Source organism: Suncus etruscus, chromosome 10, assembly GCF_024139225.1.
Source record: "Suncus etruscus isolate mSunEtr1 chromosome 10, mSunEtr1.pri.cur, whole genome shotgun sequence".
Lineage (NCBI taxonomy): Eukaryota > Metazoa > Chordata > Mammalia > Eulipotyphla > Soricidae > Suncus > Suncus etruscus.
Window position 1 is genome coordinate 54,701,088 of NC_064857.1, and position 15,869 is coordinate 54,716,956.

General features: G+C 55.1%; 2 protein-coding genes across 2 annotated transcripts in view; both read right to left on the minus strand.

The window, feature by feature from the left end:
- Positions 1-745: 745 nt before the first annotated feature.
- Positions 746-10,852, minus strand: HHATL (hedgehog acyltransferase like). The gene is made up of 12 exons (XM_049781764.1): positions 10,577-10,852; positions 8,915-9,032; positions 8,475-8,542; positions 7,872-7,985; positions 7,577-7,771; positions 7,089-7,298; positions 6,216-6,387; positions 5,696-5,840; positions 5,560-5,595; positions 1,785-1,986; positions 1,118-1,259; positions 746-948 (listed from the first exon to the last, which is right to left on the minus strand). Exons 2-12 carry the CDS (start codon positions 9,018-9,020, stop codon positions 827-829), a joined length of 1,512 nt encoding a protein of 503 aa, XP_049637721.1. The 5' UTR covers positions 9,021-9,032; positions 10,577-10,852; the 3' UTR covers positions 746-826.
- Positions 10,853-14,819: 3,967 nt separating this feature from the next.
- The window catches only part of CCDC13 (coiled-coil domain containing 13), a 42,453-nt gene continuing 41,403 nt past the window's right edge, over positions 14,820-15,869 (minus strand). Inside the window, exon 15 of the mRNA XM_049781658.1 lies at positions 14,820-15,464. Coding sequence (XP_049637615.1) covers positions 15,305-15,464 — 160 coding nt within the window. The 3' untranslated portion in view covers positions 14,820-15,304. The remainder of the gene's footprint in view (positions 15,465-15,869) is intronic.

Below are 15,869 nucleotides of genomic sequence, written 5' to 3' on the forward strand. Positions count from 1 at the left end.
GGCCGATAGGGGCCACTCCCATATCCATCATGGGTTCCCAGGAGCAGCGGAGAGGGAAGAAGCCAGAGCCAACCTGGACCCTGTGGTGGGGCCTGCAGGCCCACCTCAGAGATAAGAAACCTTAGTGCTCTCTACTGTTCCCTGGTTGCAAGTGGGGGCGTGTTCCCCCACTATATTTACTGGTCACTTCCTATCCCTGCAAGACTGTGGCCCTGATTTGGACCAGTGTCCCCCACAACACATTGAGCTGCATGGGGGAGACTTTAAGAATAAAAGACCTTCTGGGCCGGAGAACTAGCATGGAGGTAAGGCATTTGCCTTGCATGCAGAAGGATGGTGGTTCGAATCCTGGCATCCCATATGGTCCCCCGAGCCTGCCAGGAGCGATTTCTGAGCATAGAGCTAGGAGTAACCCCTGGGCGCTGCCGGGTGTGACCCAAAAACTAAATGCTCAAAAAACAAACAACAACAAAAAATGAATAAAAGACCTTCTGAGAAGTGACTCAGGTCCGACTAAGGGGCGCCAAGGGGTGGGACCATGTGTGGGAGTTTGGGGGTTCAGTAATAGGCTCATGGGGATGTCGCTATCAGCAGTCTCTGCTTTCCAAGAAGAAGGGGAGTCTTCTCCACATTCTGTGCATGCCCCGTGCTTGCCCCTCTTCCTGAGTCCCTCACCTCCAGCTCTGTACCCAGCTCAGTTAAGGCCAGCTGCCGAGGGAAGAGAGAGGGAACAACAAAAGGTGGTAGGAACGTTTTATTCTCTGCAGCCTGGGTCTGGGCCCACCTTTTCCCCAGGAGCTGAGCATGTCCCTGTCCCACATCTCCCCTATTCCGGCTTCTCTTTTTCCTGCTTCTCCTCCTCCAGGGCCAAGGTTCGCTCACGCTCCTTCACCAGTTGGACCCCACAGTACGTGACAAACAGGACAGCCAGGGTGGTCTGGGGGAACCCTGTGTGGAAGTCAGTCATGAGGTGTGAGCACAACACCTCTCTTCATCTCTCTCCCTCCTGACTCACCCTCCCTGCTACAACGGTGGGTGAAACATTTTCAGAGGGTCATACACAGTCCCTTGAGGCAGATGCCAAGCACATTTGGGATCCCCAGCTGCTTCCCCTCACCTGTGAGTAGCAAGCGGCGGGCAACCAGCTCAGTGAACTCCAGGCTGTTCAGGCTTACAAGGTTATACATGATGATGGCCCAGAAATTTATGGCCCCAAAGAAGGCCCGGATCCTGCGGGACATCTGCTCCGACAGAGAGGCCTGCGAGTGGCAATGGACAGGGCCCAGAGGAGGAGGAGAGGGTGACGATAGCCCTTGTCCACATGGCCACCTCAGTACCCAAGTCTGCAGCTCAGCCTGGAGCTTTGAGAAGCTTAAGTCAGCTTTCTCTTACTGGATTTTGTTTGGGGCGACACTGAACAATGCTCAGGGCTTTCTCCTGGCTCTGTGTTCAGGGATCACTCCTTGTGGGGCTTGAGAGACCATATGTGGTGCAGTAGATCAAACCATGGTTGGCAACATGCAAGGCAAGTACTTCACCCTGTACTATGCAGTTGTCTCTCATTGGTAAAGATAGGGAAGCTGAGCCTTAGACAGGGCCTGGCCCACACAGTCAGATCTGGGGGTCCCAATTCAGCTGAAAGGGGGGAGAGTCAGGTGATTCCAACCAAAGGAGGCGAGTGGTGAGAAAATTCTAATTAAGGGCCAGGAGTGGCTGGGACTCTCTGGAGAGCAGGACACCCCACCACTACTGGCAACCCCCCACTCCAGCCCTTTCCTGCTCACCTCAATTCGTGCTAAGGGACCCCACTCTGCCAGTTTCATCACCCAGAGCTCAAAATTGAGACCGAAGCAGTTAAGGAGTGACCACAGGTAGACAATGTCACAAGGTCCCAGCCACAGAGTGGTGATGGCGAAGGTGGCCACAGAGGCCACCAGCTCTGGGATCACAGCTGAGTGCTCCCCACCAATGTAGTCATATACATACCTGTGGGGAAGGGTGAAAAGAAGAGGGACAAAGGAGAGGAAATAGGGGCAGTCCAGCTCAGAATCGCCTTCTGGGGCACATTCAACCCTCCCCGGCTCAGGCAGTTCCCCATCTAACCAGCATCAAGATGTGGGGTACTCTCTCGTGCCATCTTTACTCCCTCAGCAGTCATCCTCTCCCCACTGAGCTCATCTAGATTCAAGTCTTAGACGTCTGTGCTGATGTTCTGCACAGTGTCTCAAATCCAGTTTCACCCTGGCTCCTGGCTCTGCCCTTTCTCACTTCCATGATGGTCTCCCCCATCCTTGCTCATACTTGCTTCACCTCTAGTTCAGTTTGGTTGTAGTCTAGGAGCCCTTGGTTTCTCAGTTCCTCCTACTGCCCCCTCCAAATCCTTCTGGCTCCACTCTTTCCTGAATCCTGCTCACTGCCTTCACTTCCACTTGGTTCAGACTTTCCTCTCAGTAGAATGATCAGAGGTGTGTGTGTGTGTGTGTGTGTGTGTGTGTGTGTGTGTGTGTGTGTGTGTGTGTGTGTGTGTGTGTGTGTGTGTGTGTGTGTGTGCGCCATATTGGCTATACTCAGGGGTTACTCTTGACTATTCCTTCACTAAGGAATCACTCCGGGTGTTACTCTAGAGAACATACATGGGGACAGAGGTTGAAACTAGGTGGGCCTTGTGTAAGGAAGGCACCTTATCTATTGCACTGTCTCTCTAATCCCAATGAAAGCTCTTTAGTGGCTATCCCCCTTCATCTTTATCCCACTGCTATCTGTTTAGCACACAGCAGTTGGAGGCATCATATTTTTATTGTTTGTTATTATTCTTGGCGGGTGTTTTTGGGCCATACCCAGCAATGTTCAGGGGTTACTCCTGATTCTGCACTCAGGAATTACACCTGGTGGTTCACAGGGGACTATATGGGAAGCCAAGGATGAACTCAGGTTCACTGCATCAAGGCAAATCTTTGGAGGATACAACTTGGATCAAACAATAGCTTTTTTTTTTCCCTTTGGTTTTTGGGCCACCCTTGGTGGCTCTCAGGGATTACTCCTGGCTCTGAGCTCAGAAATCACTCCTGGCAGGCTTGGGGGGTCATATGGGATGCCAGGGATCAAACCCAGATTGGCTGTGTGCTAAGCAAATGGCTAGCTGATGTGCAATCGCTCCAGCCCCTCCTGCAATAGCTTTCAATGACTAGAAGAAATGCCTCCTCCTTACTAAGGCTACCCCAGAAGCCTTGTCCTACTGTTGTCTGGTGTCTGCCTCTAACCCAGAGCTCCTCACAACTATCTCCTATGCTCGAGGCTTACTGGCTTTTTGGTCCTTCCATCATGCAGATTTCTTTTTTTTTTTTTTTTTTTTTTTTTTTTTTTGGTTTTTGGGTCACACCTGGCAGTGCTCAGGGGTTATTCCTGGCTCCAGGCTCAGAAATTGCTCCTGGCAGGCACAGGGGACCATATGGGGCGCCGGGATTTGAACCGATGACCTCCTGCATGAAAGGCAAACACTTTACCTCCATGCTATCTCTCCGGCCCCCATCATGCAGATTTCTACCATTGCAGTTGCTTCCTTACCTGAATCCTCAAGTGTCAGTTCAAATACCACCTCACACAGGTCTGCCCAGTGCTCCAAATCTTTTCCTTGACACTATTCAGTTTTTATAAATCCCCCCTTGTGGGTGTGTTTACTCTGCTGCTCCCCACAAGACTATTAGCTCTCCAAGTTCAGGGTCTTTGCCATGTTTGCTGCTGTATCCCCAGTGCCAAGAGCAAGGCCTGGCAAAGAGTAGATGCTTAATAAATACGTGTGAAAGCAGGGCAGGAGCAATAGCACAGCGCTAGGGCATTTGCCTTGCACATGGCCAACCCAGGAAGGACCAGGTCCCCCTTGCCTGCCAGAAGTGGTTTCTGAGCTCAGAGCCAGGAGTAACCCCTGAGCACCGCCAAGTGTGACCCAAAACCCAAAAATAAATAAATAAATATTTGTAAAAGCAACCCAGGGAGAACCATGAGTAATGATGACTCCCTATCCTTGACCTCATTTCTAGTGACTTCTCTACTTCACCTTAGCCATCCTCTACCTCAGGCCACTCCCTAACTTTGTCACAATGTGAAGCTCCTTACATCCCTGCCTGACTCTGTTCCAACTCTGTGTCTCTTTGGAGTCTCTGCCTTCACCAGAGGCAGATATCTACTGACACACCATTACCAATAACTGACACCTCTATCCCTCACTGCTTTCTTCTCAGCCATGAGGGAGAACCTAGTCATCCACTTTCTCCTCACCGACACCTAAGGAGCCAAGCCCTGCTGTGGAATGTCTCCCATCTCCACCCCTGTCCACTGGCTCTGGTGATGGATGGGTTTCTGACCAATCCCCTTCCCACAACCTTCAGTAGTGACAGCATGAGGGTCCCCTCCAAAGATTGAGGGTGTGACTGGGGGGTGGGGCAGGGGGAGGACACAGAGATTCTATCTCCTATCCCTGCACCCTGAAGCTGGTGACCTTGTTTCTCTTGCAGGGAAAACTTGGGAGCCACAGACAGAGCCCTGGCCCTCACTTTTCAGAAGAGCTGCTTTATCCTCTTTAACCTTTATCCTCTGTGTCCAAACTGGCCGTTCTCATCCTCTGCATTCATCCACACTCTGTCCACAGTGGCTCCCCTTCCTCTTCCACCTCTTCCACAAAAGCCAGTTTTGTCTACACTGCTCTCCCCTCCTCAGCTACTTTGCCCACTCCTCACCGTCTATCCTGTACCACTAGTGTCTCATTCTCTTGAGTGCTCTCGATACCCAACCATGACTCTGCACTCCTTCTTGCTCCTGCCTCCTAGTGTTTCCCATCAGAACTTATTTCTTCAGGAGTTGTCCACATGGGGAGGGGTCCCCTAGTGTTGCTCTGTTTTCCCTCACTCCTCCCAGGCTCTGCCTCTTCATGGAAAGACTGAAACTCTCCATGTCAGTAGCCCTCAAGCTCAGATATCACTTCCTGGGCCCTCAGCAAGACTGGACCCAGAATGGATTCCTCTCTGGCTCCAGGGACCTTCTCAATGCCCCCAGAGTGTCCTGTGACCTGGACTTTTCTCTTGTTCCTCTGGTGACTTCTCCTACCCTTTAATCACCCCCATAGTCACTGCAGGACCCATCTGGGCAGCCACTTTTCTTCTCCCTTGACTTTCCTTGACTTGTTTCCATTTTTGAGACCTAGACCATCTACCATGCTCACATGCCATCAGCCCTGTAGACACCTCAAACCTGAAGTCTTGGACAAAACCCAACCCCTGACCCTCCCTCTGGATGTCTCCAGGCAGTTTCACACTTAGCCCTTCCTTATTCAAACCCCCTCAAAGATGGGGGCCTTCCACTTTCACCCTGTTCTCACCCTTCTCCACTGACTTCAAGGAACATTTTACCACACCAAACACCAGACTTCAAGGTCTTCCCCCGACCTCTGCCTGACCCTCCTTACTACCCTGTCTTTTCCTCCAGCCAGGACTGTCTTATGAAATGTGCCCTGCTCAGACACCTGCCATCATGGTTGCCACTTCCCCCACCTTGCCCCCTACTCACTTGCAAAGCCAGTCATTGATACCGCGGTCAAAGTGCCTATGTGAGGAGAGAACAGAGAAGATGGGGTGAACCAGCTGGAGTGGGGCACAGGAGCCTGGCACTGGTCTGGACAAGGTGGGCTTTTAGGGGCACTCACGTTTCGGAGAAGAGGTAGAGTGCCGTGATGCACTTGGGAGCCTGTGGGGGGTCCAGGTGGTCGAGGCGGGCCACTGTGTTGACCACGCCGAAGAGAACAGCCGCTTTCACCCAATCATACACCAGGTTCGAGTAGGCCAGGCCAGCTGGGAATGGGGTGATGTCACTGCCCAGGGGTGATGTCATGCCGCCAGCCTCCCCTTTTCTAAGCAAATTACTGCACCCTCTCCTCAGGAACAGCAGCTGGTGCAGATACTGGGGCATGTTTTGCCATACACACACACACACACACACACACACACACACACACACACACACACACACACACCTCTCTCTCTCTCACAGGACAAGTTCCACACTTTTCCTAGAATAAGTCTCATCCCCCCTCCTTGACTAGGAGCTGGCAACCTCTTAGGATGCTAGTTTTTCCAGCCGGGACCCCGTAGAAGAGCAGAGGAGGGAGGGTTTTTCTGATCAGGGAACATATCCCTGGCCCCTGTTCTGGGCCCGGCTGCACCCACCAAGGGCACTGTCAGGGAGGCGGTTGGCAAACTTGAGGTCGCTGGGGATGGTGAGGATGTAGAAGAAGTGGAAGAAGATGTCCACAGCCACGATGGACACCACGCTGAGGCCTGCCTGGGCCCTGATGCGCCACAGCTCCCCCTCACGCCTCACAGGCTCTGTCTGGCTCACCTGGAAAAGGCCATGGTCTGAGAGGGGAGGCACGCCCTGAGTGGAGGTAGGGAGCCTGGGACTGGCTGCTTCCTGGCATCTGGAGCATGAGGTGGGGACAGAGGCCATGGCAGTGTGTGTGTATTGGGGGTGGGTGGAGTGTTCAAAGAATGTCTGGGGAGGGGGCCAGAGCTATTGCACAGCATGTAGGGCACTTGCCTTGCACATGGCCAACTTGGGTTCCATCCCTGGCCTCCTATATGGCTTTCTGAGCCTGCCAGGAGTAATTTTTAGCGCAGTCAGGAATAACCCCTGAATGCCACCGCATATGACCCACCCCCCAAAAAAAATTGTCTAGGGAGATCCTGTTTCTATTTTGTTTTATTTTGTTTTTATGGGGGAAGCCACACCTGGCAGCACTCAAGGGTTACTCCTGGCTCTGTGCTCAGAAATCACTCCTGGCAGGCACTGGGGACCATATGGGATGCTGGGATTCAAACTACTGTAAGTCCTGGGTCAGCTTGCAAGGCAAACACCCTACCACTGTGCTACCTCTCTAGCCCCCAATCTTGTTTCTGGAGCCCCATTTGAGAGGGGGAGGAGCCCTGTCTGAAGAAGGCTTGCTTCTCTGTCTGAGGGTGGAGGCAGGGCTGCATTCTGGGACCTGAGGCCTAAGCAGGGCCACTCAGTGGCAGGAGGCCGGTGTGAAGAGGAACTCTCACCTGGGCATGGAAGCGATCGAAGGTCATGATGGGCCCGAAGAAGAAGAAGGGCAGGTAGAAGTTGTATTTGAGCAGGTCAGCCAGGGAGTAGCGGTGCCCAGGGCGGGCACAGTTCTCCAGAGCAAAACTGGTACAACGCAGGACAGAGAAGCAGCCACCGCCCAGGAACAGCACCTCTTGGAGATCAAAAGTGCCTGTTACAAACCCGCTCTGGAGGGGAGAGAACAGGCCTTGGGCTCACCAGGTGCCCCCTTCTCGGGAGACTCACCTGCCTTCTCACAGGGCCTGTCTCATGCCCTTGTTCCCCACCCAACCCACATAGGTCATGGCAGACACAAGTGCAAAGTGTGGGGGTGAGAGGGAACCTTGCCCCTGCTGTACACAACGATACCCCTTATGGGGGTTTGGGTGAACTAAATGTTTAGGTAACGGTTTGGGGACACCAATCCCTGGACTCTCCCCTTTGCCCAGTTCCAGGGCACACACACCTGCCAGGAGATGAGGGGGTCCATCTTGAAGGAGGCGAGGCTGGCCATGCCCAGACCAAGACAGAGCCAGGACTGGCCTAAGAGGGAGGCCACGTAGAGGCCCAGACAGTGTGCGAGCAGCAGCAGCAAGTACCAGGGGCCCATGGTGCCCAGCACAGCCAAGGTCCCGTACACAGCATACATCCAGGAGCGGAGCTGTGGGCAAGATTGTGTCCATAAGTGCCCTGCAGAAGATGTGGGACTCCAGGCTGGCTTTCAACTGGGGGTGGGGTGGAATGGGATCATCTTGGCTCACCTGGGGGGCAATCATGGTGCACAGTTTCGCAAATAGCACATGTCCCGAAAGAGCAAAGATGATGACGTTGCGGAATGAAGTGAACCACATCACCCACTCAAAGTCAGCCACATCCTGGGTGGTTGGAGGGAACAGAGATAGGTTGAGCAAGATGAGGAGTGGATGACCTTGTCCTTGGGCTGGATTGGACCAGGGCTTAACCCCTACCCAGCTCCTTAGCTGGAGGTTCCCATATTCCCTCTGAGGGAGTGCAGGCAGCTAGGTGGTGAGGACAAGGGGTGCCTGTGGGAGGCCCTGGGAAACAAACAAACACAAACATCTGGGAAGGAAGGTGCTGGAGGCCCAGTGGAAGCACTTCATTAGTGAATGAGCATGGCTCATTCATTCTCTAATGAGCAGGGCTGGGGGTGGGGGTGGGGGGTGGACCTGGCTTTGCTGAAAGGATTCAGGAGGAGCTGGGTAAGAGTGTAGAGCGCAGGTGCCCCTGCTTAAGTCCAGACACCTTGTGTCCAGCTTCAAGGGGAAGCACCCAGATAGGGCCAGCAGAGAGAGGCTGGGGAAGGAGAGCTATACCAGCAAAGTGCCCTGGGCATGGCGTCATACCATCTTCCGGCCTATGTACTCCCAGCCAGGCCGCACAGACTCCCGGAAGGTTTTCCTGTGGGCACCATCTGCAAACAGAGCACAGGCTTGGGTGCATGTTCTCTGAGCACACACATATGCATGTGCCCAGACATACACACACCATGAAGGGGAGTGGGTTTGGGAGTCTCTCTGCTCTGTTTTTCCCTGGATTTTGCTGGGAATCTGGGTCAGACACTGACTGTCTCCCTGGGCATCTGTGTGTCTGTCTTTGTGGCTTTCTCAGTGGTTCTGAGTCCAAGTCTCAGCTGGTGCCTCTCCCTGATGGCACCTGTTCAGCCAGATCCCCAGGGATTAGCAAATAATCTGTTCTGTGCTTCCAAGTTTCTGGCTTTGCTATTGAAACAGGCTCCAGGGGACAGCAGGATCCCCCACCCTGGCCCTGGGGCCCCGGCCGTTACCTTGTGAAGCCTCCAGCAGGCCCTGACCAGCATAGGCCAGTGCCCCACTCAGTACCAGGGAGTAGAGGCCCAGCTCTGCCACGGGCAATGCTGTCCTGATGCCCATAGCCTGGATGGGCTGGGGGAGACAAATGGGTGAGAGAGACAGTGAGTCCTGCTGAGGGTCTGGGCTCCCACACAAGAGTCTTCTTGCTCATTGGGTGTCTTACCCTGCTATTTCCTCTCCCCCATTTCACTCTGACCAGGCCCATTCACTCCTATCCCCTTCACCCCCCCACATTCCACCTCACCCCCCATGTCCCATCCTCAGTGCTCTCTAGCTTTGGAAAATTTCCTTCTTGCTCTCAGCCAGGTTTCCTCACCTTCATTTCTTCCTCCTACTTTTTGGGGTCACCAGTCTACACCCTCTGTGCAAACTGCCCTTGCCAAGAGAGGTGAAACCCCATTTCCAAATCCAGTCTTCCTCCTGGTCCCAGGTTCCCCAGTCCTGGGTCTTAGACAGACTCCTTACACAGCCCATTCTCCCCTCTAGCCTCTGAGTCCCCACACCCTGCCCGAGCTACCTCTCCTTCTCCGGCCCCCATGGCCCCATGCAAGCTCAGCATCCAGTCTGCAGCCTGTTCTCCAGCCCGACACTGACCCAGCCTGCCACGGCCCTGTCCCCTACCAGCTGATCCTTGCTGCTCTGCAGGTCCAGGACCTGGACCCTAGCTGGAGGAAGTCGTGGGGACCACAAGGAGGCCCAAGAAAAAAAGGGTATTGGCCAATGTCCAAAGTGCTGGCCTGTAGCTACCCAGTTCCTACTGTCAGGGACTAGCTGGTCCCCAGTAACCTGTTGCACCATCCCTGGGGCCTCAGTTAGTACTGAGGTCCTTCCTGTCCTGCTAGAACCTGGTCCTCGCAGAATCTTCTGAGGACCCCATGAAAAAAAATTAAATGGCCCAAATAAAGGACTATTCCTAGTCACCCTCTCTGGGCTGGACAAGGAAGTGACTGACATGGCCTTGTCTCCACCCAGACATACCCCACCCCCAATTTGCTTACCAGCACACAACCAGGTTTCCTGGACCCTCACCCCATGATCAGCACTCTCCCCATTATATGATGAGGGGTTCACAGACCAGAGAAGGACAGCGACCTGTCAAGGTCACACAGCAAACCTGACACAAGAGCGAGTGTTTGCAGGGAGACCCCAAGCCCAAAAAGCATTGTCTGGTGCACCTGCTCAGTTCCAGCTGCTGGACTGACCCCTCTGGCCCAAGGGCTGCGGTGCGGCACCGGCCCGGAAAGTGGAGGGAGGCCCCAGGATCGGGTTAATGGAGCAGGAGCTTGAAACCAGAGCGCAGAGAAGAGCCCAAGAAATAGCTTTGTCAGCTGCCTCCCACTTGCCACTTTCCAATTTTAGCTCCTCATGGCCGGTGCGGGGTGTCCCCAGTGAAGCTTTGCTGAATAGGGCTGAGGCTGACCCCAACCCAAGATCTCTCCTGAGAGACCCCAGGCACGGCTCAGATGGGGGTACAATGGAGCTCCCAGGCCCCTCCTGCAGGAGGCCCACCCAAGACCAGGCCCACTTTGGGGTCTGAAGTATAAGAGAAAGCGACCTGGGTGGACCCCATAGGTCTCTAGGCCCCCCAGGTGGCCACAGCCTAGGTTGGCACTGACCTTGAGGAGGCTGTGAGCGACCCTGGCACTCTGCCCACCTCGGGGCTCCGGGGTCCTGTGTCCAACTGTGTGTCCGTCCGACCAGCTGGGCTCTGGGGCCACAGTGGGGTGAGTCTAGCTCTGGGGTCCCCACCCCCTGGAGGCTTTGAACGGTGAGTGGTGACAGCAGGAGGGGGAGGAGGGCAGGGAGGAGGTGCCTTCCTGGAGCGGAGCGGAGCTGAGTGGAGCAGAGCTGAGCGCTGCAGTGCTGCTGGCCACAGGAGCTGCAGGAGGCTGGTGGGGGTAGGGAGTGGGGAGGGCCGGCTGAAGGGGTGGTCAGGGGCAGGGCTCACGCAGGGACACCTGGGCTCCACTCCCAGAGTCTCCCCTGGCCCACAGAGCCTTTGCCTCCGTCACGCTGCTGCCGGAGATTTCCCTCTTCCAGGAAGCCTTCTAGATCACCCTACTGACCTGTCCACCCCACATATGCACACTTGCACACGTATACATGCATACATATGCGTGCTCTTGCACCAGGGACACTTATACCGTCACACATACATGCATATACATACTCATCATGGTCAGGCATCAATGTGGGGTGGGGGAACTGAGATGCTTAGTTGGGTCGGACATGGCTTGAGACATGCGGCTCAAGGGATCCCTGCGTTCCAGCCCTGTCCCATAGTGAGCTGCCCCATAAAGGCTACCTGGTTGCTCATGTATGCTCAGTGGACAGGGGTCTCTGGGGAGGAATGGGGTGACTGGAGATTCCACTGAACCCAGTTCCAGCTATAAACTCAGCCAAGGTGAGGGGCAGAGAGGAAGTTTCCGAACCAGCAGGGGTGCTTCCTGCCAGAGAAGGGGAACCCAACATTGCATGCTGCCTTGTAGGGAAGGTGCTGGTGGGATGAGGAAGCCTGACACATGCCCAGCAGCTGCTCCCTGCTAGTATGCTGTGTGCATGGCGGCCTGGGTCCTGAAGAAGCTTGTGCAGACCAGATTGGGGGAGGGTCAGCAGTGGGGTTCCTGGTACCAGAGGCAGCCAGGGTTAGAGAGGAGTGCCCAGCCACACTGGGCACGGGGGGGGGGGGTCTTCCTGAAATAGGGATCCTCGAGCAGAGTCCAGAGGTTGGGCTACAGTTCTTTAGAGAAGGGGAAAGTTCACGACCTGAGTGAGACAGGGGTGTTGTTTCACTGAAATATTTCCACATCTCTTAGGCGAGGGGTGATCGTTTGTTTCCCTCCTTTCCCCTTTGATAGAAAAGTAAACAGAAGCACAACAAAGCTGAGGAGGGTCCCTTGGCCCTGCAGACCCCTCATTTCCCAAACTGACATCTCTGGACCGCCCCCCCTTGGGGCAGTATGGCACCTCCCTTCATGCTAAGGGCCTAATTTGCAGCACTGCTCACGGACAGAAGCAGTGGAAGTACTGTGGACCCTTCAAGCCTGAGACCCAGAGACAGGGCTCATACCCACAGGTGTTCCTGGGAGAAGGCACCCAGCAGAGGCTGGCAGGGAGCAGGGCAGAGGGAGTGGCAGGAGGGGGCACTTAGGAGGTCCCTAGGATGTGGAGCTGGCTTAGTGGTAGAGAGGCACACCTGACATGACCATCCTATGAAACTGGGGGCAGGAAGCTGCTGAGGCTAAGCTCAGCACCAGGACTTGGGCTCAGCTGCGAGGTCTGCTGGGAAAGACAAGGCATGAGGTGAGAGATTCTCTTTAGCCTGAGTCCCTGAACTGCTCTCCCTTGCTATTGCTTGAAAAACACAGGAGATATTACCTATTTGTGTATCACTGAGCTAGCTTGTGGGGCTGTGTGCTGTGGGTGGCTTGTGCGTGTGAGTGCATGCTGTATATATGTGGGTGGTGTGTGTGTGTGTGTGTGTGTGTGTGTGTGTGTGTGTGTGTGTGCAAGCACGCGCACCAGAAGGCTCCAGGACTGTAGGGGAAGCAGCATCAGTGGAGAAGGAGTGGGCAGACTTCACTGTCAGGTTGCCATGGGTTCTGGTTCTGACCAATGAAAGCCGAGGACCCAGAGAATGAGCCTCCTGCAGGCCACTCTGCCCCGGGCTCCTGGAAGCAGGGAGAGATCCTGTGGGGGAAAAAGTGTGCTAGGGAATCAAACAAGCTGGGGCTAGGGTGCAATCTTGCCCAGGTCAGCTGTCATTGCCCCCAGTTCCTGGGGACAGTGCCAAGCCACGCCCACGGCTCAACCAGGTCTCACCTGTCAGTGCTGGAACCTGAGCACCTGGACAGCAGCACCTGCCTCGGTTGCAGCCAAGGTATCTCACGTGAGGCCCCACCAGAGGCCTCTCCTCCTGCCCTTGACTCCTGGCACCCCCAGGCCAGGGCCTCTTAGTCCTCTGTAGAGTCCTGTCTGCCTTAGGACTAGAGTGCTGCTTAGAGCTTCCCCAATTGTGGCTCCTTTGCAGCTCCTCCCTATAAAATTCTGCTCCCAGCAGCTCCAGGGCTTCCAGGATTTGCTGAAGGAGGGCAGATGGCTCCCTCATATGCCCCCAGTTCTGGATAGAGCACCTGGGAGTTGAAGTAGGGAAGGTGGAAGGTGCTGCCTTTCATCTGTGCTGGAGTGCTCTCCCTATCCCCACCTGCCTACTCCATAGGACCTTCTGGAACCACCACCCCCAACAAAGAAGAGGCTGTGGGACCCTCACCCTGTCACTCTCTCCAGCTGGTCCTGCTGAGCTGACAGGGTGACACTGAGAGACCCTGTTCACTGAGCACTTGCTGCTTTGCTGGGGCTCTGGCTTGTGCCTGGCTAGAGCTAAGTCCTGGCTCCAGGAGGGAGATGGTCCTTGGGAAATGGGCTTAGACCCATTCTAAGTTGTGTGCTGACCTTGATACACAACTCCACAGCAAGCTCTCGAGGTTGCCCATAGACTACAGATAGAAATGCTTCCCTAAGCATGGTCTGAGCAAGGGCTGGGTGGAGGTGGAGGTGGGGGTGCGATGGGGGTGGGGAACCTAAACGCTTGAGCAGGAGTTGCTCTGCTGTTTCCCCAGGACTTCAGTCTCGCTGGAAAGATCCATTATGGGACATGTGACTCTTCACAGAAAGCAAAAAGGATAATGCCTGAGCCTTCAAGCACCTGGACTGTCCCCATTTTACAGAAGAGGTCTGGGGTAAGGGAATAAGAAGCCCAGGACTCAAGCAAGAAGAGATTTGTCCCTAGTACCCCCCCCCCCCATCACTGCTTCAGACTCTGGGACCTGAGACCTTGCCCCATTCAGATGGAGCCAGCCCTGAACTGGAGACCCCCATACCACCTGCCCTAGGGAATCCTTACTGGCCCAGCTACCTCAAGGAAGACCTCCTGCCTGGCCCCTGGGGCTGCATGGGGTCCTGAGCCTGAACCCATACACTTAGGCCACCCTCTGAGGCTCTGGGGCCTGTAGGAGAGGGTGTCCCTTTTCGCCTGTCCTTCCCATCACCCCACCATGCCTTGGGCTGGCTCTGCCCTGCTGGCCCTTTCCCCTTCACCAGGCTTCAGAGAAAACCTTGTCCAACCCCAAGAACCATCAGGCTCCATAGCCATTTAATTGCTTAAGCTTCCCTGCACCAGGCTGGGGCATCTCCAGAAGGGATTTTAACTCTGTGGGGCCACAGGGATCCCTAACTGGGATAGCCAACATCAAGTCCCTTCATAGACCTGCCTGAGCACATGGAGCCTAGGATGCTTGGTAGGGGCTCCCCTGAAGTAAGGGGTCCTCACAGTGCACATACCCTCAGTCTCTGACCATACACATACCCACATGCATGAACCCAAGAATAAGCCTGCAGTGGGGGGGTGCTATCTGGAGGGGGCCAGGACCCCCCATCAGCTGAGTGCTAGTGTGTGTGCACAGGTGTCTTGGGTTGGGGCGTGTGTATATGGGTGGCTCCTGGAGCCACAGGCTGACAGCAAAATTGATGAGGGGGGTTTGGGGTTCTCCAGAGTCAGTCGCCTACTCAGCTCAGCTCTGGGTACAGTCAGGAAGGGGCTCTCAAGATTCTCCTGCCCAGAGCAGCAGTGCAGCCCTCCTCTGCCACCAGTTGTAGCCATGTGGAAGATATGGAGGTACCTTTGGAGCAGCTGGCAGGGGCAAGGCTGGGTAGCGCTGCCCACTGCCGTATGGAGATCAGAGGACCACAGCTTTTGAGGTGAACCTCAGTTTCTGCATCTGTGAAACAGGGTGCCAATCCTGTCTGATGGGAGGGTGCCATGGGGTGGGGTCCCCACAGCAGAGTTCACTGGCTGAGAGCTTTGGTAATCATGAGAATGATCATTATTATTACAGGTGGAAGGGTCAGTCTCTGAGGAAAGGGGCTGACAGGGGGCTGGGAGCAAAGAGGCCCTAAGTCTGGCCCTGAGGGTGGGTCTGAGCACAGAGAGAATGGTAGTGGGGGCTGGAAACCCAAGAGTACTCCTAGCCCTAGCACCGATGGCTCCCTTGTGAGAGTAGAGCCATGTGTGGCACGCAACCCCCGCCAGGCCCGAGGGTAGGGCAGTGAGCTGTTGAGGGCCCTTTCAGTCCATGCTGGTGGATGCCCTGCCTGACAGGCCAAGTCTCCATTGGGAGTTTCCTCCAGGGCTCCATCCTGGATTGGCCTTAGCCTGAGATGTCAGCTCACTTGAGGAGCCTTTTCTCAGAAACGACACTGAGCTGGAGACCCTGGGCTGGTTGGCTTCTGGTGCACACGATGTCCTTGGAGCTGCAGACTCTCAGGCCTATTCCAGACTTGCCAGCCTAGCGCTTGTCCACCTTCTGCTGCCGCAGGGCTTGCAAGAAGACCCCTTTCACTTGGCCCAGGGTCTCATGGTACATCCGGATGTCCTCCTCCTTCCCCTGCAGGGTGTTGCCCAAGGTTGTCCTCAGCATTTCATTCTCCTCTACTTGGATAGCCAGCCTGGAGCATAAGAGACAGTGGTCAGTGAACCGAACTGGCGGGGGCATGTGCGTGGGGGACGAGAACCTCATACAGGAAGTGGCCTTTGGATAAGCTTGAGGCTCCAGGTTCTCTCGGACCCTCCATCCCCTCCTCCCACAGACCCCTGCAAGAATACTACGTGAGCTGCTCTCTGTGCCATCTTGCTTGTGGATGAGTCCTGAACTCTTAAGTTCCTGAACTCTAAGTGCAGTAACTACATCTGACCTTAAAGAGGTTCTCAGCACGGTCAGGGAGTCAGCTTAGCTGGCTTCAGCAAAGCCTGGCAGATATAGACACTGGTATTTGATCACAGGTACCACGTGGTCTCCTGAGCACCACTGTGAGTAGCCCAGCACTGCTGGTGGAGTCACCAGGTGAAAAGCA

Excerpts from the sequence above, each read along its gene's own strand:
- HHATL (XM_049781764.1), bottom strand. The coding sequence starts at position 9,020 with ATGGGCATCAGGACAGCATTGCCCGTGGCAGAGCTGGGCCTCTACTCC. Across the intron at positions 7,986-8,474 it reads AGTACATAGGCCGGAAGATG|GATGTGGCTGACTTTGAGTG; the intron begins GTATGACGCCAT and ends CCAACCACCCAG. Across the intron at positions 1,987-5,559 it reads ATCAATGACTGGCTTTGCAA|GTATGTATATGACTACATTG; the intron begins GTGAGTAGGGGG and ends CCTTCCCCACAG.